Raw genomic sequence first — 22,695 nt, 5'->3', positions numbered from 1 at the left:
GTCCTGGTTGGAATTGGGACAAAAATGATGAGCAATGCCATTCCTTCTTCATCAATCACCACATGATACGGGGGGTAAAAGTCACAAATGTTACCTTAACTTGAGCACTGACTTGACTGTTGAATTCAGTAAGTGCTACTTGTTGGGGCAGTGCTGACTGACAAAGACAACCACATCTTCTTAGAATGCAATACTGATCATTTCAATTAGAAACACTGATGCCTTTTGTATCAGTGCTTCTCTTTGGGGTTGTCCTGGATGGCATGGGAGTGGTTTCATTCAGGTATAAGATGGGCAAAAGCCTGTAAGGGAGTCCATTGGAACTGACACAACAAGGAAGTGGCTGCAAAGACTCTTTGGAGGAGATCATGTGAGGTAAAAATGAGAGGTTAATGTGACTTCTGTTCTCTTTGCTCTCTTTTTCCACTTTCAGTGTTAATTTACAAAAACAGCATTCATTCTTGGAGCCATGTTTTCTTCAAATCTAACTCGGATCACTCCAATTAGAGACATTGATGAATTCTTGTCCATAAGTGCTTCTCTTTGGGGTTGTCCTGGTCTGAAATTCGACAAAACATTGCTAAATTGATTCATTGTGATCAGTTAAATTCACAACTTTGTCCTCAACATTTCCCCAACTGAAGCACAGACTTGTGTTCTGAGAGCAGTAAGTGCTATTTGTTGGGGTAATGTTGGTGATTTCAGAAGTTTTCCTTCCTTTACCCATTTCCCATTAGACTCTGAGAATCTAACTCAGATCACCTCAATCAGAAACACTGCTGAATTATTTGTGCACAAGTGCTTCTCTTTGGGGTTGTCCTGGTTAGAGTTTCAACAAAATGATGAAGATTCCCATTTTGAACAGATTTCTTCCCTAATCACTAATCACCAGAGTTAGGTAAGAATTAAAGCTTAATGTGACTTTCTGTGTGAATGTTTCTATTTGCTCTCTTTTTCCTCTTTCATTGCTAAATGGTAAAAACAGCAGTAAGTCTTGGAGCCATGTTTTCTTCAGATCTAACTCGAATCACTCCAATCAGAGACACCGATGAAGTCTTTGTGCATAAGTGCTTCTCTTTGGGGTTTTCCTGGATGGAAATTGGACAAAAAAGATGAGGAATGTCATTCCTTCCTTTCTTCAATCACCAGGACAGCAGATATTATCAGTGATATGGGGGGTGAGGGTTAAGGAAGTAATTGAAAGTCACAAATGTTACCTTAACTTGAGCACTAACTTGACTGTTGAATTCAGTAAGTGCTACTTGTTGGGGCAGTTCTGACTGACAAACACAACAACATCTTAGAATACTATACTGACCATTTCAATTACACAGACAACTTCCTTTTGTACAAATGCTTCTCTTTGTGGTTGTCCTGGATGGTATTAAAACCAGATTTCTTCAGATCAGCTGAATGAATTTGTCCTCAACATTTCCCGAACTGAAGCACAGACTTGCGTTCTGAGAGCAGTAAGTGCTATTAGTTGGGGTAATGTTGGTGATTTCAGAAGTCAATCACAAGGCGGCAGGTTTTATCAATGTTTGGGGCATGGTGGTAAGAACATCTGAATTAGTTTGAAAGTCACAAATGTTACCTTAACCTGAGCACTGACTTGACTGTTGAATTCAGTAAGTGCAACTTGTTGGGGCAGTGCTGACTGACAAAGACAGCAGCAGGTTTGGTGGGAGCCATGACTCCCAACACAAATGCAGATAGCTTTATCCAGAGACTCTAACCCCAAGCTTTAGTTGGAATATCAATAAAAACGTTGTCATCAACATTTCCTGAATTGAAACACAGACGTATGGACATAAAGCAGTAAATGCTGTTTGTTGGTGCTGTGTCATGCTAATGGTCCTCATGAATTTAAGAGGATTGTTCCTGATTGACTAAATGTGTTCTTCATTACATTCCATTACCAAGACCATTGAAACTGCCTGAACAAAGTAGAAGATGTAAGATGGGTAAAAGCCTGAATGGGAGTCCATTGGAACTGCGACACAACAAGGAAGTGGCTGCAAAGACTCTTTGGAGGAGATCATATGTGCAGTAAAAAATTTTAGCTGAATGTGACTTCTATTCTCTTTGCTCTCTTTTTCCCCTTTGGTGTTAATTTACAAATTCAACATTAATTGTTTTTTCCCCATGTTTTCTTCAGATCTGACTCGGATCACTCCAATCAGAGACACTGATGAATTCTTGTGCGTAAGTACTTCTCTTTGGGGTTGTCCTGGTTGGAATTTGGACAAAACCAGTAGTTTTAGTTAGTGACATCTAGTTTTAGTAATTTTGTGAGATCAGCTAAATTCATGAACTTGTCATCAACATTTCCCCAACTGAAGCACAGACTTGTGCTGTGAGAGCAGTAAGTGCTATTAGTTGGGGTAATGTTGGTGATTTCAGATCAGTAAGTTTTATCAGTGTTTGGGGAGTGGGGGTTGTGAACATTTGAATTTGTTTGAACGTCACAAATGTTACCTTAACCTGAGCACTGACTTGACTGTTGAATTCAGTAAGTGCTACTTGTTGGGGCAGCGCTGACTGACAAAAACAACAGCAGGTTTGGTGGGAGCCATAACTGCCAACACAAATCGAAATTAGATCCGCTAAATGAATGAAGTTGTCTTCAACATTTCTCCAACTGAAGCACACACTTTTGTTTTGAGAGCATTAATGCTATTTGTTGGGGTAGTGTTGGTGATGAAGTTGTTCCTTCAACCTATAATCACGACAGAGAGTTCATTCAACAAATTCATGGAAGAAAGTCACAATTAATTCCCCAACCTCAACATTTACTTGAGTTTTGAATTTAATCGTGCTACTTCTTGGTGCTGTGTTAACTACCAAACACAAGTGTTGCAACATGGAACTGATGTCTTCTTAGACATTAGATGACTTCAGATACAGAATCTATTGATTCACTCCAATCAGAGACACTGATGAATTCTTTGTCTTTGGTTCTGGTCCTGGTTGGAATTTGGACAAAAAAGATGAGGAATGCCAATCCCTCTTTTCTTTGAATCCCCTTTTACCTGCAGAATCTGGACAAGAGGAACATTATTTTAGTGGTTGGTGCTGGAGAGAAACATGAAGAGTCATGAAGAGTCCTGACAGTCCATCAAATTGCACCCACATGTTGCAGCCTACACGTGTCATTGATTTTCTAATGACACAAACTGAGCTGATTAGTTTCTTTGTTCTTTATTGATACTGTGCTCTTTCATACTGTGCTTCCAGATCTGGGGGATGGTAGTAGAACTAACCCTTCCTTACACGTGTTAGGCAAATGTGATAACTATTAAATGACCTGCAGGGGAAAATGTTTATACTGTTTTTCACAGTGCAGTGCATACAATACTGCAGGAATTAAGTCCTCAGCTGTATTTCTACGCATATATTATATATGTGTGAGCCTCCTTTTTGAGTGGTGTTTGAATGTTATTCTTCACTATCAAACGAAATCAGGGACTCCTTCAAGGAGTCAAGGACTCCGCATGACGTGGCGCTATTGTGCATTTGAAGCCTTCACTGTGGGACTTTGGAGAAGTGGATGGCAAACAGAACATCCTGCATCGATGGGGTCAGCCAGCCGAAATAGCTCAGGTGGGAGAGCATTAGACTGAAGATCTAAAGGTCCCTGGTTCAATCCTGGGTTTCGGCATCAGAGGTGGTACCTCAGTGAGGTTCAAGCTCAGGCTTTTCCGACCTACATTTCCAATATTCTCCCTCCTCTTTTTCATATAAAAAAATAATGTTCTTGTATATAAAAAGAAAGAATGTGCAAGTACAAAAAAAGAATGTTGGTGTACAATGTTCGGGTATATAAAACAAGAATGTTCATGTCCATAAAAAAAAGAAAGAATTTTTGTGCTGTAAGAAGATACCACCTTTCTTCCAAAAGCTCAACGAGCTGCTCCAGGTGAGGCTTGAACTCACAACCTCGACAGGTTACTGTCATATAAGCACGCACGCTGACCGATTGTGCCGCTGAAGCCTGTGATGTGTTTCTGCTAACACACGTCACAGCAGCACATCCAGCAGTAGAAGGTTCAGGTTTGAACCAGCTCGAGGGATCTACTTTCCTGTAGCTTACTTCCTGTGTTTAGTTCCAATGTTTACTGTGAGATCACTTGCCCCTGAATCCTGCGATTCACAGCTTCCACCAAATGGAGCCAAATAAGACACAAAACTTATTGTGATGTGAGTCTGAAGAGCTGCTGCCTTTGATACATCACTCGATGATGTCATCTGATGATGTCACAGTACTCACATGTGATTCAGATGTAAACACAAAAGCTGCCCAACTGTCACCATTCAGAGCAGCTGAGAAGATTATTGATCATTCATTGATTATTAATGATCAGCTCAGAACCAAACAGTGAAAGAGTTCTGCTCTCTAACACTCTGATCCCTCAATTACCGCTCCACATTATCCTGCTTAGTCACTCGTCACTCAGTCTTGTCTAACACTCTGATATTTCACGCTGACTGGTTGTGTGTCCAAAAGGCTTCAAAGACATCTTTCTGCCATTCTGTCCTCCAAACCTTTGGACACAGCATCCAGGTTTCTCATAATGTGACATGGGTGTCATTACTGCTGTGAAGGTGGTAGTTTGGCCAAGCGGTCCAAGGTGCTGCATTCATTCTGTGGTCTCTTAGAGGGGTCGGTTTGAATCAGAACAGGAAACGAGAAATCATCTGATGAAGCCTCCTCTCTGTTTTGGGTGGTGGGTGAATGTTATTCACATGTTATATAGGTGAAGGTTATTCTCAATCCCTCTCACACTAAATCAGATGGCAGAGGTTCCACTGAGAGCTGAACTCAGATCAGTGGATTCAAAGTACACAGTCCACAGAACGTCTGACTTCCTGCCTCCCTCATGTAAAGACAGAACAGTCAGTGAGTGTCCCTCACCTGTCTCTGTGACACAATTATCAATGTGTTTGGCAACACCAGAGGAAGGTTAGTCTTTTCTCTACATTATTCACAGTAATGGAACTTTCTTGTCTGCATCCATCCATCCAGCAATGGGAAGGTTCAGGATCTCTGTCAGACACAAAGGGAGCAACATTTAGGATAATTATAGCTGGAACAGCAGGCTGTAACAGGAACTGGTCATCATGTCTCTGTGGCGCAATCGGTCAGCGCGTTCGGCTGTTAACTGAAAGGATGGTGGTTCGAGCCCACCCAGGGACGATCTTTGTTTAATTCACTGGTATTATAGTTCACACATGGAGGACCGGAGGGTTTTTAAGTTGATGCTCAGTTATCTCCATCTAGTGGACAGATGGTAGAAGTTGATTCCTGAAAAGAGGAAGTGACTTTTCCTCAGATCAAACTGTTGAACTTTCTCCAGTAATGTGTACAGTTGTCACTGTGCTGCTCCTGACTCAGTGATGCTGTTGGATGCTTATAGGGCCGCCGTTCTTAAAGTGTGGGCTCCACCCCACTGGTGGGGAACAGAGACATGACAGGTGGGGCGTGACAAACTGGAGGAAATGTTCCTTTTCATTCTGATCTTTATGAAAGCCTTTCATTATGAACAACAAAGATCTGACATTCAAAACAGCCACACACAAACAAAGTAATCATGAACAGCCTGCATGGAGTCTAAATGAAAAGAACATCTGATGGAGACTTTTCATTTGAAAATTTGAAAAATTCTTTGTTCAAATCTACATTGAGATTCAGAGCCAAATGCTGTTCCTTTCCTGGATTTACTTCATCATTTCAGTGACTCTGTGGATTCAGCTGACAAATGCAAAATACAACCAACATTTAAACGATGACGTGTTGAAACAAAACTTTATTGATTCAGTCTGGTCAGCAGAATATAACCTGATGAAATCAGCAACATTAAACTGATGTTTCTACATGAATTCATCACTGATTCTAAAACCATAAACTGAACATGAACACTCTGTACACTCAGCGTTACACACATGAAGACAACATCATGTGTTTAAGGTGATGTTGAGCTGAACAGGACTTGTATTGAACACACAGAGGGAGTGCACCGTTCCTGGAGATACTGCAATACCAGGTCGATGCGTGGAGTGGACGGAGCAAGCCCCTATTCCATCTCCCTGTTCCAAAAATCTATTTAATATATGGTCCCCGGGTAGGGGACGTATCAGATATTAAACTGATAAGAACAGATACTACACTTGATCTTAGCCAAAAGGCCGAGAAGCGATACCGCTCAGCTGTCGGAGGTAACGGAGTGTTTCTCCGCACCGACCCGCTCAGTGAGGGGTCAGAGTCGGCTTCAGTAACAACATCACTCCGAGAGAGAGACACAAACAGAAGACATGAAGAAACGAAGGAGGGATCAGAAAACAACCACAGACATGTTATTTTCACAAAGTTACGTTGTAGAGCAAAGAAAACGTCTCTTCTTGGTCACCTGTAAAACTTCATATCTATGTCAGTTTACCAGCTGAATATTATTGTGAAAACATCAGTTTGTCCTCTCATGTGATTGGCCTCATGGTGTGTCCATCAAAATAACCCCCCTGTCTGCACGGATTCTCTGAAGATTCGGCTCTCCTCGACTGGACTCGGCTTTTTTAGACCGAAAGAGAGAATAATAAAATGAAACTTTGTTATCCACAGAATAAAACCGCAAATGACTGAACACCCACATATTTAAAACAGCATTCAAAGTCATTTTAACCAGAATTACTGCCATCATTTTAACTTAACATAAAGTCCGTTATGTCCGTTTAATGCTAACATACAATGAAAAACGCCATAGACCGGCTAACGGGATTAGCATCAGTACCGCGATCATTTTAAAGCGTCAGTGAACTTATTTCATCTCAAACATGGCAGTAATACTTCGGGGAGAGCCGATACCAAAGTAACATGGGACAAATATAACACTCCTAATCGGATAAATGTAGACGCATCAAATGACGTCACACTTCCACGAAGTTATTGCCGGAAAATTGTTTTTGAGACCGAAAAGTAAATTTGTCTGATCTGTGAACCTTTAGATTTAAACATTGTGATTATCATTTCCTGTGTCACATCTGTAATGATATAATATGTGATTTTGTTTTCTAACACATCCTGAAGTTTCAAATTAAGTTTTGCGGTTTCGGAGAAAATCTGGCGTAAATGTTGGTCCCTGTCTGGACGAGAGTAATGCAGCCGCACTCTGCGAGTTAACAGCTTATCAAAACACAACGATTCTGTATTGTTATGACAGACAAAAGTCTCAAGAGAGCAACACAGAGAGGGCTGGTTCCGAACACTAACTGGTTTATGTGCAGTCGTTTAAAAATTGTAATCATGTAAAAACAAGATGATTCACCTTGACGCTTATACTTTTGACATGTTTGAAGCAAATAAAATAATTAAAGTGCATTTTATATTTGAAATTGTGAATTGTGAAAAACTGTAATTGTAAAAAAAAAAAAAAAAGTGACAAAAATGTAAGCAATTCCAGTTCACAATTTGATTGTGTTACTTTCCGGGATGAAAGACACACTTTAAGAACGGCGGCCCGAAAAGCATTCAACAGCATCACTGAGTCACAAGCAGCACAGTGAAAATTTTACACATTAATGGAGAAAGTGACATTCTGCATGTTTTTCTGATAATCAATGCTGATGAAGTTAAACTCATGTGTCATGATGAGGTATCCAGTGTGTTAGAGTAGCAGAGGATGGTTTCGATCCATCGACCTCTGGGTTATGGGCCCAGCACGCTTCCGCTGCGCCACTCTGCTCACAGCTAGGGGTGCTTGCAGTCTCTTCTGGATCTGTGGGTTTTATATAATTAAAAGAAAAGAAAAATCTTCTTTAATACGTTTGTCCTTTTCTGTTTGATCCCCAACAGTGCTTATCAGTTTAATATATAGAAAACCTACAGTAGGATTTGATTCCATAACAGCAAGACAAAGTGTGTCATTAATCTTCTGGATTCTACAGACTGAGTTCATGTTCTGATAGATTTATTTTACAGCTGTAGTAACAATAAATCTCCAGCAGGTGGAAGTATTGCTGCTCAGATGTCATGTACACTGTGGGACACACAATACTCACAGAGGACTTTATTGTGCTGCAGTGAGATGTATAAAAAGCTCCAGTTCTACAGTCAGAAGATGTCCAGTCTGAAGGTGGATGAGTTCTGACTGCAGAAGAAAGTTTCAGAGCGTCTTCCAATGGCTGATTATTGATCTGCGATCAGGTTATGAGCTATAAACACTGATCACCTTCAGGTTGGTACAGCAATCAATCAAACATGCTGCTTTCTGGGTTTTAACGTTAATAATAAGAACAAGTGTGGACAAAAAATGCTGTCTGTGACATTCACATTAGAATTCCAAACAATATGTAAACTCCATGTCTGAATAGAGGTGGATGTGTGAACGTGTGTTAAAATCAGAGAGAATTTACACTCATTCAACTCAAATCCAGGAACATCCCAAACATGACTATTAGTCCTGTCTGAGAGTTTCCTCCACTGACAGCAAACATACTGTATATCCATACTGATCACTGTGATCAGGTTTGAATCATCTCTGTGAGAATCCCACATGAAGCTGTCAGTCCTGCTGGATACACACACATCCCACTGAACACATTTTACCTCACTATCATATGAAGAAATATCACAAACCAGATGAACTTCTCAATGTGATGATCAGAGAGCCTTTAGATTTCATCATCATATGATAGAAACATCCAAACAGCTCCATCTGCTGGTTCTGCCCTGTTTTATGAATGTGTCCCAAACTGCACACACACTGAATTACACAATAATACTCTAACGGAGATGATCAGAATCACAAACAGCTGTTTGGTGTCTAATCTTCTAACAGTTCAGGAGTTGTAAAGTGGGAATGAATGATTTTCTGGATCTTTCCGTCCTACATGGTAAATAGATGAACAGTCCACCGCTGTGGTTTCTCTGATCCACTAGGATGGTATGAAGTGGACGGTCCGAGTATTTTAGGATGCTCTCTGCCTTCCTCTGTGTGGATCACTACGCAATCCAATTCCTATGTAAAATTTTGTCAAGTTTCAGTCCAAAAGTAGAGAACAGGACGTTGACTTGCTGTATAATGTCTCTTGTTGATTCATGGTCACACAGCTGATCGGCGGACGAGCCGACTTCCGGTCCTCTGAAGTGGAGAGAAATTAACTGATCTGTAGATACTGAGGAGACAGAACTTTACAACTCTGACAGAGAAGCTGTGCCTTTAAACTGGAAAAGTGAGACAACACCTGTTATGAGATTCTTTATACTTGTCTATGTCATAAAAGTCGTCTAAACCAGAGACTGTTCAAAGAACTGAGGTTCTCCTAACTCCTCATTATTAACTAAAGCTGTGCCCCGTGTGAGGCTCCAACTCACGACCTTCAGATTATGAGACTGACGCGCTGCCTACTGCGCCAATGAGGCCTGAAAGACTGAAAGACCCCAAACCTGTCAGGAGCACCCGCACAACACGGGCTGAACCAGCCACACACCGGGCAGGCCGGCACATGATGCACAGCACAGAAGTGCAAAGCTCTGGAATAAATCCTATTTTAGCCACTCTCCCACACATCCATGTTAAACATGACAATCTTTTCTCTTTTTGATTCCCCATTCTTCATTGACACATCTCTCTGCACAGCTACAATTACTGTTTCAATCAGACTGTATTAGCTGTTAATTGATTTGCTGGCTGTTTGCTGCACTGTTAAAAAGGAGGCTTGACTATTTTTTTACAAAGTGAAAACATAAATCCCCCAAAAAACATTTGTATTTTGAAGTATTCCTTTCTCGAGGGATGACACGACTGAGATTAATGCTTTAAAATGCAGGCACTGGATGTTTAAAAGGAAACTTTTTTTTTTTACAAATGAACAGCGAGCTTGTACTCGGGTGATTTGCGTTTGATAGATTAACATCTGACTGTATCCTCATCTAACTTCCTCTACAGAAGTTCCATTCAAAAGACACAACAGTCTCTCTGACCAATTAGTTAACTGCACAGTCTCCATGTCTCCCTTTGGAACAGCCTGAAGTTTTGTGGAAGAGGTGAAACCAAACCAGATACTATCCAACAAAACCAGCTGAGTAGAGTGCTGTGGACTTGAACCGGGAACAGGCTGAATGATTTCAATGCAGATAAAGGTTGTGTATGTTGGCTGGTTAAAGCAGCCTGTGTTTAAATCCCAGCAGTTCCTTGTTGCTAAAGTCAGATGTTGTAGAGACAAACTACTTTTGGGTTTTCATCAGCTGTAGATTGCAACAATCAATATTATAGATATGACAGACAACATTCTCAACCAATGCAAAAAAAAAGTCTGCAAATGCAAATCTCACACAGAGCAATGAAGAACACTGTTTATGATCTGAATCTTTGCTTTCTTCTGTTCACACAGTACCTTGGAATATGAAAGACCATATTTTATATATTAATATATATATATTATATATTAATGTTTAACATTCGTTTTTACTGTGTGCTGCAAAAATGTATCAAATAATGGAAAAATAAAAAACCATTATCAATATAATTATCCTTAACAAGCAAGTGGAAAGTTTAGAATCATTACGATACAGTCTGACTGATAAAGCTCAATTAACTTCAATATATTCATTTCACCGTTTTATACATTTTCATGAATTTTTTTACAATGTGAAAACATAAAAAAAAGTTTGTATTTTGAAGTATTCCTTTCTTCATTTCTTCATTTCAAGAATGATCTGACTTTGAGTTTAATGCTTTAGAATGGGGGCACTGAATGTTTAAAAGGCATTTTTTTTTTTTTTTTCAAATGAGCTACGAGCTTGTACTCGTGTGATTTGTGTTTGATAAATTTGCGTCTGACTGGATCCTCATCTAACTTCCTCTACTGAAGTCCCATTAAAAGGACACAGCAGTCTCTCTGCACAGTCTTCATGTCTCCCTTTGGAGCAGCCTGAAGTTTTGTGGAAGAGGTAAACCAACAAAAACAGCAGAGTACAGCTGTGGACTGAAACAGGCTGAATGATAAAGGTTGTGTATGTCAGCTGCTTCCTTGTTGCTAAAGTCACGTGTCCCCCGGCCCCTCCCCCCTGTGTTCTGTCCCAGTGGGCGTGTCCTCTCGCTCCTAATGAGGCACACCTGTCCTGCATTTCCCGCCAATCAGCCCACATAGATTCACTCCTCGGACTTCTCTTCAATGCCGGAGTATCCTACCTCTTCTTATTGGTATCGCGTCTCTCGTTCACTGTTTTTATTTGTGTTTTATTATTATTATTATTATTATTATTATTATTATTATCGGGTCTTTTCTCTGTTTCCGTTCAGGTTCTCCGGTGTCTCTCAGTCAGCCTCTCTCTTGGTTCCCTGTTTGTTCAGTCTCGCCTTTTGTTTTCTCTCTCTGTTGTTACTTTGTTAGTTTTTCAGAAAGTCGAGCTCAGTCTGTGTTTCCTCTTTTTGTTGGACTTTTGTATCCCTACCGGACTATTTCTGTTGGACTCGGTTTTACCGGATGTGTTTCTCCATCGGGGTCCTATTTTAGTGACCCGTAACACCTCGCTGACAAACAGCAGCAGTACAACAACAAACCAAAAACAGGTTGGAGCGGTTTTAATGTTTCATACTTTGGACTCTGAAGTTATGAGGATGTGACTTTTCCTCAGCTCAAACAGACACCAGGACTGATGAGGGAGAACAAGCAGCTTCTTCTCTTCACATGAAGCTGGAAAGTGTCAGAAAGTCTCCCTGAAGTGAGTTCAGCAGGTGAGAATCTGTAAATGTGTGAACAGGATCACTGTGATCACATTGTGTTGTTTCACTGGACAAACTTTTATCGATGCTGATTGGCTGTTTTCAGATGTGTAAAAATATTAATACTTTCTCTTGGAGTTGAATGACAATGAATTGAGAATCAGTTGTATTAACAGAATCAACAGAGCAGTGTGAGTTGAAAATGTAATAACAGAACTGGTCTGACAGGTCAGATAATGACTGAGGCGTTGTCTTTGTCCATAAAAGATCATCATAAATTATAACTGACGACAACAGATTTGTCTTCCCTGAAACTGTCTGATTTGTCAGAAACACACTATCAAACTTTGGACAGTAAAATGTATGTATTTCACCAAGATATCCACTTTTTTAATGAAGACAGCTGTTCTGGAATTGGAAACAAATACAACTTTTATGTGATAAATGTAACACACTTTGGATTACATGTCAATAAATAACAAATGGTAGAACTGCTCTAAGAGATGAAGATGGGGTGCCTTGGCAATTACAACTTCAATTTAAACTTTCATTAAGTTCCCCAGGGACATAATTCTGACTGGATGGAAATTTGATTGACAGTGGCTTTGCAAAATCAGAATCCAGGAAAGTCATAATTGTCAAGAGAAACTTGACAGAATAGCAAGTGTGTGTGTGTGTGTAACCATCTCCTTTTGTTTAAGGAATTCAGGAGTTTTAACTGGTTGAGTAACTGAACACCAAATAAAATACATGTGTGCTTCAGTAATTATATGAACAATGATGGAAGTTCATTCATATATTTAGTTTAAATACTGCACTTAAATGCTGTTGTGCTTGTGTGATATTTGAGTGTTTATTGGTACTATAGTCTTCATTTCAGAAGGAAATATTGGCCTCTTCTACTGAACCACATTTAATTGACAACTTCAGTCAAAATGTATTTTAATGTAAACATTTCTGCAATCTTTCAAGAAAGACACAATAAGACCTGTCATTTATAAGTTTGTAAATGTGATGACTTAAAACACAAGCTAACGCAGTTTAATTTTTGTGCGTCTTCAGGGACAGGCAGTAATGTGAAGGCGACCCATGATGATGATGATGATGATGATGATTACCAACCTTATCTGTTAATGTTTTACCTGCAATTAGTAGAGAACAGTTATTATTCTTCTAATATAATTTAAGATTCACTGAGTAAAGGAACTAACTTAAATCATCAGGCTGAAACCAGATTTTGTTTTTTGAAAGTTTTTTTTTTTTTTAAATGTTGAATAATTTGAGACAAAATAAATCTTTAAATTGTCACCTGTTGTTTGATCAGTAATGTGTCATGAATTTAATCACAGCTCCATCAACCCATCCTACAGTCAGATACCACCATCTAGTGGACAGAGAAGAAGCACCATCAGATCTGAGATTCATTTCTCTGAAACTTACAGATTACTGACAGATCTGACTGATTTCTATGTGAAGTTATGGAGGCACACAATTTAAATAATTTGTCCAACAAACAAAGAAATGTTTTTTGTGTGTGCGTGGTTAAAGGCTGAAGTTAATGACATATTAGTGGCAGTGACGATGATGTATGTGTCCTGTGATGAAGCTTTGTTGTGTTTGTGTGAAGGTGGAGGCTCAGCTATGAATCAGTGTGAGGACAGAGAGGAGGGAGCCCCTCCCTCTAAAACCACTCTGTGTGGGGAACATGAGAGTCAGACCAAAGCTCAGAGGTGAGATGAGGATCTCTAACTGTCCATCTGTCAGAGCTCAGCACTCAGATCACTGCTCCATCATCATTCACTCTCACTGTCACTTAGTTGTTTTTTTTTTTTTTTTTTTTTACTGTTTTAATAGGGAGCTCAACCAGCATGTGGAGAGATTATTATTATTATTATTATTATTATTATTATTTATTCATGACAATGATGATGAGCATATTATGTATTTTTTTCTTTTAAAGTAACAAAATGCTTCATGTGAGTCAAATGAAAAACATTTAGTCAATATATGTAAATATCTAGGTGACTCATGGTTATACAGATGAAAACTTTACTTCAGTATGTAAATTTAAACTGATAATTTTCTGCCCATTTTCTTGGTTGTTAATTCTTTTATCTGTTTCTACCAGCAACCAGAAGTCAAGACCAGATTCTCCTGAACTGAGCTGTGTGTCCATAAAGAGTGATCGGTCTATGGAGCAACCTATTGTTTTTCAAGAAGGACCACAGTCTGCTGTATCCAGCTGTGTGTCCATGAAGAGTGATCAGTCTATAGATGATTCTATCAAAGGAAAAAGGTAAAAGCTGATCATTTGTTGTTGTTTGACTCATTAAAGGTATCAAAGCTTGTCTATCAGTTTCTCTGGTGTTCATAGAAAACTCCTGGAACAAACTGTGTGTTTGTGTCTTTTCTCCTCAGAGTTCAGTCTGACAAACATCATCACACAGACCTGGACTCCATATTTATGGTGTGTAAATGTTCATCCAGTGACTACAACAGACACCAACAAAGACTTGAGTTTGAAGCTGCACTCTTTAGGCCAGTAGAGCTTTACTCTGTGACAGACAGGAGTTGAATTGGGATTGAACAGGTTTGGGGTGGGAGAGGACTGGGAGTTGTAGTTCAGCAATAATCCATCAGCCTCAACAGATATGTTCTGTATGAATATGGTCTGTTGGAGACTTTTACACAACATTTCTGCTCCTTCTTCATATACAGTGAATCTTAAGGAAAAGTTTTAGTTGTTTTCCAGATAATTTCAGCTGTGACTTAATAACAAAGACCAAAGTTAATCAGATTCAGTCCTGGACCTCCATGGACTCTGTCTCTACAGGGTTTAAAGATGGAATAATTCATCAGTGAACTAGTTCAGGTGGTCTGATCCATCTTCAGCCACAGTCACAGTTAATACCCTGAATTTTCACTTCCTAAGTTGATGTGTTGAAGGGCTGTATCAGTTTGGTCTTCATGTGATGATCAGGATCTCTGTGTTGTCAGAATCTAAAGTCAAACTTAGTAAGTTACACCAGTGAAGTTAGTTTAGTGAGGTCAGCAGGTCTGAATCTTTCTGTGTAGCTCTGGAAAGAGACGTGGCAGCAGATGATACAGCAGCAGCTAAAGTTGAACTCTGCTGACTGATGATCTGATGCTTTGATCCATCAGTTTATACTGAGAGTGAACTTTACACAGGATGTTATTGTGTTCCAGCTGCTGGAGGAGAACATCGTCTGTTATGTGAAGAACGAGCTGAAGAAAATCAAAAGGAGTCTGAGTCCAGATTACCCACAATTCATGAAGAATGAGGATGATAAGGTGGATGAAGAGCAGAGGAGGAGCAGAGAGGCATTTCTGAAGATCACAGTGAACTTCCTGAGGAGGATGAAGCAGGAGGAGCTGGCTGACTGTCTGCAGAGCAGTAAGAGGATTTAACTTGATGGATCAATTAGATATTTGCGAAAGTCTCAGGAGACATAGATGAATATGATCATATTCTTATTAGTTAGTAGAAGCAAACATAAACCTAGGAGTTTGATGTTTTTAATCTCATTTGTTTTTTGTTTATTCAGAAAGTCATTCTCCACCTTGTCGGCGTAAACTGAAATCTGGCCTGAAGAAGAAGTTCCAGTGTGTGTTTGAGGGGATCTCTAAAGCAGGAAACCCAACCCTTCTGAATCAGATCTACACAGAGCTCTACATCACAGAGGGAGGGACTGGAGAGGTTAATGAGGAACATGAGGTCAGACAGATTGAAACAGCATCCAGGAAACAGGACAGAGCAGAAACAAGCATCAGACAAGAAGACATCTTTAAACCCCCACCTGGAAGAGACCAACCAATCAGAACAGTGATGACAAAGGGAGTGGCTGGCATTGGGAAAACCGTCTTAACACAGAAGTTCACTCTGGACTGGGCTGAAGACAAAGCCAACCCGGACATAGAGTTCACATTCCCCTTCACCTTCAGAGAGCTGAATGTGCTGAAAGAGAAGAAGTTCAGCTTGGTGGAACTTGTTCATCTCTTCTTCACTGAAACCAAAGAAGCAGGAATGTGCAGCTTTGATCACTTCCAGGTTGTGTTCATCTTTGACGGTCTGGATGAGTGTCGACTTCCTCTGGACTTCCACAACACTGAGGTCCTGACTGATCCTACAGAGTCCACCTCAGTGGACGTGCTGCTGACAAACCTCATCAGGGGGAAACTGCTTCCCTCTGCTCGCCTCTGGATAACCACACGACCTGCAGCAGCCAATCAGATCCCTCCTCAGTGTGTTGACATGGTGACAGAGGTCAGAGGGTTCAGTGACCCCCAGAAGGAGGAGTACTTCAGGAAGAGGTTCAGACATGAGGAGCAGGCCAGCAGGATCATCTCCCACATCAAGACCTCACGAAGCCTCCACATCATGTGCCACATCCCAGTCTTCTGCTGGATCACTGCTACAGTTCTGGAGGAGGTGTTGAAGACCAGAGAGGGAGGAGAGCTGCCCAAGACCCTGACTGAGATGTACATCCACTTCCTGGTGGTTCAGTCCAAAGTGAAGAAGGTCAAGTACGATGGAGGAGCTGAGTCAGATCCACACTGGAGTCCAGAGACCAGGAAGATGATTGAGTCTCTGGGAAAAGTGGCTTTTGAGCAGCTGCAGAAAGGAAACCTGATCTTCTATGAATCAGACCTGACAGAGTGTGGCATCGATATCAGAGCAGCATCAGTTTACTCAGGAGTGTTCACACAGATCTTCAAAGAGGAGACAGGGCTGTACCAGGACAAGGTCTTCTGCTTCGTCCATCTGAGTGTTCAGGAGTTTCTGGCTGCTCTTCATGTCCATCTGACCTTCATCAACTCTGGAGTCAATCTGATGTCAGAAGAACAAACAACCTCCCTGTGGTCAAAACTGTTCAGAAACAAACCTGAACCTTTAATTCTCTACCAGAGTGCTGTGGATGAGGCCTTACAGAGTCCACATGGACACCTGGACTTGTTCCTCCGGTTCCTTCTGGGTCTTTCACTGCAGACCAACCAAACTCTCCTACGAGGCCTGGTGACAGAGACAGGAAGTAGCTCAAAGACCAATCAGAAAACAGTCCAGTACATCAAGACAAAGATCAGTGATAATCTGTCTCCAGAGAAAAGTATCAACCTGTTTCACTGTCTGAATGAACTGAATGATGGTTCTCTGGTGGAGGAGATCCAACAGTCCCTGAGATCAGGACGTCTCTCCACAGATAAACTGTCTCCTGCTCAATGGTCAGCTCTGGTCTTCATCTTACTGTCATCAGAAAAAGATCTGGACGTGTTTGACCTGAAGAAATACTCTGCTTCAGAGGAGGCTCTTCTGAGGCTGCTGCCAGTGGTCAAAGCCTCCAACAAAGTTCTGTATGTGCAAATAAATCCATCCAGATCAACTAAATCTTTTTATGTGGTTGGAATCAATAAGTGTTTTTGTATAACAATTTTTATAATAGTTTTCTCTTGTTTTTCTGATTCCTCTTCAGACTGAGCCTCTGTAACCTCTCAGACAGAAGCTGTGAAGCTCTGTCCTCAGTCCTCAGCTCCCAGTCCTCTAGTCTGAGAGATCTGGACCTGAGTAACAACAACCTGCAGGATTCAGGAGTGAAGCTTCTATCTGCTGGTTTGAAGAGTCCACACTGTGAGCTGGAAACTCTCAGGTCAGAATTCATGTTTTTGTCAAGAATTTTTATATATTTTTATGATTTTTCATTAAATTAAGTAAAATGAACTGAAGATGTCTTTAGATTTGGGAGATTGTCATCAAAGGCACCAGAGGTTGAGTGGACTGCTGATATGATGCTCTGTGGATGAATGAACCTGGTTGAACAGAGAGCAGAATCAATGCATCACTATACAGTGTTTGTGCAACTGTGTCTTTACTTTAATCAGTGTGTTTGTGGTTCAGCTTTGGTTCAGGGAGAGGGCAGACAGAGAGAACTGATAACTTGTATTCAGTAACGGTTGGGGAGCTAGAGGGGGCTGGATTTTTCATTGGGGGGCAATTTGGTTTGCAGCTGAAGTTAAAACAATCAAATCTTACATGACAATAAAATTATTAGTACAAATATAAAATACATAATACAGCCATCACAGTTTCACGGGTGTATCACTCCCAACAAGCTCACCTACAGCTTATTTAAAAATCAAATGGCAGATGGAACAAAGGAATTAAGATATGTTTTATTTAGCCCTATTGGGGAAAGTGTACCTTCTCTTAGAAGGGAGAAGCTGAAACTCTCCATGAAGAGAGTTCTCCAGAATGGTCTTTGCCCTCTGAGTGGCTCTAGCTTGATACACCTTTCCCAGATCATTGAGGCTGATGCCAATGTTTTGTTTTTTTTTGTTTTTTTTTCAGTTTGACCACATTCCTCAGCTTGTTCCTATTTAAAATGCTGAGGTTATCAAACCAACAGATAAAAGCAAAAGTTAAAATGGTGTCAGTAACAGATGAATAAAATATTTTAAGAAGCTTTTTGTCAACATTAAATCACCTCAGTTGCATCAGATAAAAGGAGGCAGGAGGGTTCTTGCAGAAGTCGAGGATCATCTCTTTTGTTTTAGACATGTTAAGCTGCAAGTAAGAGTCATCAGACCATTTAACAAAATAGTAAATGACAGGTCCATGGCCCACCTTGTGGTCCTGCAGGAGGCTAACAATCACATCTGCAAATTTTATGATAAACCTTGACTCAAACATGCTCTTACAATCATTGGTGTCAGGGAAGAAAAGAAGTGGTGCAATACACACTCCTGAGGCGAACCTGTGGAACGCAGTACGGCCTCAGAAAGGGTTTCATTAACACCAGTTCTCTGCAGCCTCATCAGAAAATCAACGAACCAACATATGGTTCCAAAATCAATGCTGGGAATTTCTGAAAGCCTCTGAGCAAGAACATGAGACTGCATATAGTTAAAGGCTGATGAAAAGTCAGCAAAGCATAGACGTGCATGTGATTTCCTTTCATTGTCTGTGTCATTGAAAGCAAACGTTTTTTTAACCAGGGGCTCAAAACTCTTCATCACCACTGAGGTGAGGGCCACAAGACGATAATCATTTAATATCTTTGGGGTTGGTACCTTTGCCATTGAAACAATAATGGTTTGTTTCCATTATGAGGAAATTTTAAGTAACAAGGACCCCTGAAAAATGTAAAGATTTCATTTAAGAATGGGACACAACATTTAAGTAGTCGACCTGTTGCCATCAGGTTCATCTTTTCAAAAATGTTCCACACACTGATTTCATCTATCTGAATCAGGCTGCTTACTGCAGCAGCCCTGAATTTGAATTGATTTTCAGAAAAGTCCTCAGAGTCAAATCTCAGATAAAATTGGTTGAGCTCTTCTACCAGAGTAGTCAAATTTGCCGGTATTGGACACTTTTTTTTTTTTCCTCCCCCCCTTAAACCATAACCTTATCCTTTATAGAAAAGGAAAGTATTGTTTTGTACATAAGGTTCCACTGAAGCGAGCAGATGGCATGATATTGTTCTGTTAGTGTAGAAAGTGAAGCTGTTTTCTTAATTTTATTCAATAGTTCTTTCATCTGACATTATTTATCTGACATATAAACATTTCGTGTGTGTGTGTGTGTTCAGTCTGTCAGGATGCCTGGTCTCAGAGGAAGGCTGTTCTTCTCTGGCCTCAGCTCTCAGCTCCAACCCCTCCCATCTGAGAGAACTGGACCTGAGCTACAATCATCCAGGAGACTCAGGAGTGAAGCTTCTGTCTGCTGGACTGGAGGATCCAGACTGGAGACTGGACACTCTCAGGTCTGGACAGCTCTGAGGAACTCTGCTTCATGTTTGATGGTGGATCAAGTTGATCCTGACTCTGTTTCTTCCTCCAGGGTGGACCATGGTGGACCACAGAGACTGAGACCTGGTCCGAGGAAGTGTGAGTGTGTTTTCACTTTGATTCATGAAAACTCAGCTGCTCATGTTACACTAGATTTTTACATTTCTGACTGAAGTACAAAGATGAGTTTCATTCAGGATCAACACTTCATGTGTTCATTGATGTGGATCTCCATCAGCTGTCATCTTTGACTCCACAGCAGAAAAAAAGCAGAACATTGCTGACATCTTGACTCATGTTCAGTAACTGTTGATGTTCTAACTGGATTGTTGGCTTTTCATTTAAATGTAGTCAAACATTATTCACAGGTGATGAAATGTAAGTTTGAATGATTCACTTTCAGTAAAGTTGTTGATAAATGAACAGATGATAAACTGCAGCTGTTGTTTCTTGTTCTCTCCATCAGATGTCTGTGAACTGGAACTGGACACAAACACAATCCACAGAAACCTCAAACTGTCTAACAACAGGAAGGTGACAAATGTAGAAGAGGATCAGTTATATCCTGATCATCCAGACAGATTTAATAACTGTCCTCAGCTGCTGTGTAGAAATGGTCTGACTGGTCGCTGTTACTGGGAGGTCGAGAGGAGTGGAGATGTTTATATCTCAGTGAGCTACAGAGGAATCAGAAGTAAAGGATACAGTGCTGACTGTGTGTTTGGACACAATGATCAGTCCTGGAGTCTGACCTGCTCTGATGATGGTTACTCGGTTTGGCACAACAAGAGAAGAACATTCCTCTCCTCCTCCTCTGTCTCTAACAGAGTAGCAGTGTATGTGGACTGTCCTGCTGGCTCTCTGTCCTTCTACAGAGTCTCCTCTGACTCACTGATCCACCTCCACACCTTCAACACCACATTCACTGAACCTCTCTATCCTGGGTTCAAGATCTGGTTTGGTTCTTCAGTGTCTCTGAGGGAGTTGGACTGAAGGAGATGTGAAACTAGAAACTGAGACAATTCACTGTTGGCTTCACTTCTCAGCTCTGGAGTCTCCGTCAGTTCCATATTGGAGACAGATCTGGACTTTACTGTCTAAATCTCAGTGTGTTCCTGAAACTCCATCAGCCTGCACACTCATTACTTTTCCTTTGTGTTTCGGTTGTCTTCTGTAACTGAGAATTTTTGCTTCAAGAGTGAAAAGGGAAGAGAATCATCAGGAACTCAGTTCATCATCACAGCAATCATCTGCTGTTCCAGCCTGTCTGGCTATCATCAAATGATTAACACTGTTGAGGCTGAGGAGATAGAGTTCATTAGTAAATATGTTCTAACCAGCTCTAAACTGTTAAATATTCCATCATATAATCAGGTGAGACGTCCACAGTTTAGATACTAACATATTCATACATGTTATATATAAGTTCTGTTATGAACCCAAACGGGTTATTTCTTGGTGTTGGTTCCTGGTTAGTATCTTCGTCATTCTCAGCTATACTGTTGGACCCAAAGAGGGTTAAAAACAGTTTGCCCTTCTTTGGTCAGCTGAACTGCGAAATTTCGAATAATTATTTTTACCCACATGTGGCAAAAATTTATTCAGTCAAATAACAGTGTGCTGAAAGGGCAGACCTCAACAGAGGACACTGCAGCAGAGTAGTTTATTTTCTGAAAGGATCATTCTTATGAAGCGTACTAAATGACCTTTGTGAGACAAACATAACATCCTATTTGAATCTGAGTGTCTGTGGATGGTGATGAGCCCCGGGTGGGGAATATTTTCTTGTTTATATTTGTTGTTTTAATGTGTAAAGCGCCTTGTGCAACATTGTTCTTTGTTTGCAAAATGCTGTATAAATAAAGTGTAATTGATTGATATAGTGATATAATACAGTCCAATAATGTTCTAGCGGAGTCGTGCAGCAGACTCTCAGCTCAGTGTGTGAATGTGCTGCTGCTGAACTGGGACTCATGAGTTCCACTCTGAACCAATGAGTCATGAATCATGAGTCTGACTGTGAACCAGTCTACAGTATGTGCTGTGGGTGAGTGACAGCTCATAGCGGGGAGGGAAAGGGAGTGAAACAGCAAACCAGAGCTGCTGCTTTTCCTCCTTCTTTCTATATGAACATGAGCACCATGATGCACACTGCTGTGTTCTCATATCAAGCTCATGTTCACCTTCTTTCTTTCACAGGGAGAACATGAAAGAAGCTGAAGCTGAACTCAGCCTTCCAACTTTAGTGCTCCGTGTCACAGACTGATCCATTTTCTGACGTTATAGTCCACACCAGGCTGCAGCCTCTCTGTGTGACACTTTGTTCATCATTATTTTCACACTTTACTTCCTGCTTCTTTTCATTTAGGCTCCATGTAGGCTGTTCATGATGACTTTGTTTGTGTGTGGCTGTTTTCTTCTGAATGTGGGATCTCTGTCTGAATGAAAGTTTCACAATCACTGCCTCAGACTGCATTCAGAAGGAATTGTTGAAGTCATAGAAGCTGAAGAGTTGATGATCAGAGGCTGACAGCTAAAGGAAGCTAGAATGCACACTGCTCTCTGACAGAGTCGGCCTCCCTCCACATTTAGGAGGCTTTTTCACTTCTTACAACAGCTGACAAAGGGCTCATTTGGGATTTGAACCCCGGACCTGTCACACCCTGAGCCAGAATCATCCTGATTGTTCCTGGAATGGTTTGGTTAGTCAGAGTGTGTCTGTGTGTGTTCTTGTCTCTCTGAGTGGTTGGAAATGAAAATGGAGATCGGTAGAAGCAGATGACTCTGAGGATGAATGAATGTTTTACTGACAACACCAACAACTGTTTACTCACCTCTATGAGGCTGTGTGACGTCACTGGAGATCAAAGGCATTTCCTGTCCTTCATCTCTCTCCCACGCGACACCAACTCAAACGTCACTCGCATTAGATTCAGCTGGAGCGGCGCATGCGCACGAAGAAGCTCACATTTGTCTCGCGAACGAATGAAGTGAAACACAAATCAGCTGTTATTAGACAAATAAGTGGCGTTAAATTGAACTAAAACCAAATCTGTTGGTTTGTTCCTCCTTCTACTTATCAAAATACTTCTTTTCCTGCTTTCGCTCATTTTTGCAATCACAGACTGAGCGAAGTTGCGCACCTCATCCACTGTGTGTGTGTGTGTGTGTG

The 22,695-nt window shown here is 40.8% G+C and overlaps 1 protein-coding gene and 4 non-coding genes across 5 annotated transcripts; 3 read left to right on the top strand and 2 right to left on the bottom strand.

Annotated features, from left to right (window-relative positions):
• Positions 1-1,548: 1,548 nt before the first annotated feature.
• LOC115057582 (NLR family CARD domain-containing protein 3-like) lies at positions 1,549-21,392 on the top strand. Its single transcript, XM_029524742.1, has 7 exons — positions 1,549-1,554; positions 14,937-15,135; positions 15,287-17,090; positions 17,210-17,383; positions 19,325-19,498; positions 19,576-19,622; positions 19,990-21,392. Exons 1-7 carry the CDS (start codon positions 1,549-1,551, stop codon positions 20,514-20,516), a joined length of 2,931 nt encoding a protein of 976 aa, XP_029380602.1. The 3' UTR covers positions 20,517-21,392.
• Positions 3,589-3,661, top strand: trnaf-gaa (transfer RNA phenylalanine (anticodon GAA)). The gene has a single exon. It is a non-coding gene; the product is annotated as a tRNA-Phe (tRNA).
• On the top strand, positions 5,124-5,197 carry trnan-guu (transfer RNA asparagine (anticodon GUU)). The gene has a single exon. It is a non-coding gene; the product is annotated as a tRNA-Asn (tRNA).
• Positions 6,008-6,198, bottom strand: LOC115057718 (U2 spliceosomal RNA). The gene has a single exon (XR_003841943.1). It is a non-coding gene; the product is annotated as a U2 spliceosomal RNA (small nuclear RNA).
• On the bottom strand, positions 7,665-7,736 carry trnam-cau (transfer RNA methionine (anticodon CAU)). Its single transcript has one exon. It is a non-coding gene; the product is annotated as a tRNA-Met (tRNA).
• Positions 21,393-22,695: the final 1,303 nt, after the last annotated feature.

Source organism: Echeneis naucrates, chromosome 2, assembly GCF_900963305.1.
Source record: "Echeneis naucrates chromosome 2, fEcheNa1.1, whole genome shotgun sequence".
In the NCBI taxonomy this organism is placed as follows: domain Eukaryota; kingdom Metazoa; phylum Chordata; class Actinopteri; order Carangiformes; family Echeneidae; genus Echeneis; species Echeneis naucrates.
Note: the sequence above shows the minus strand (reverse complement) of the source record. Positions and strands in the feature narration are given on the sequence as shown.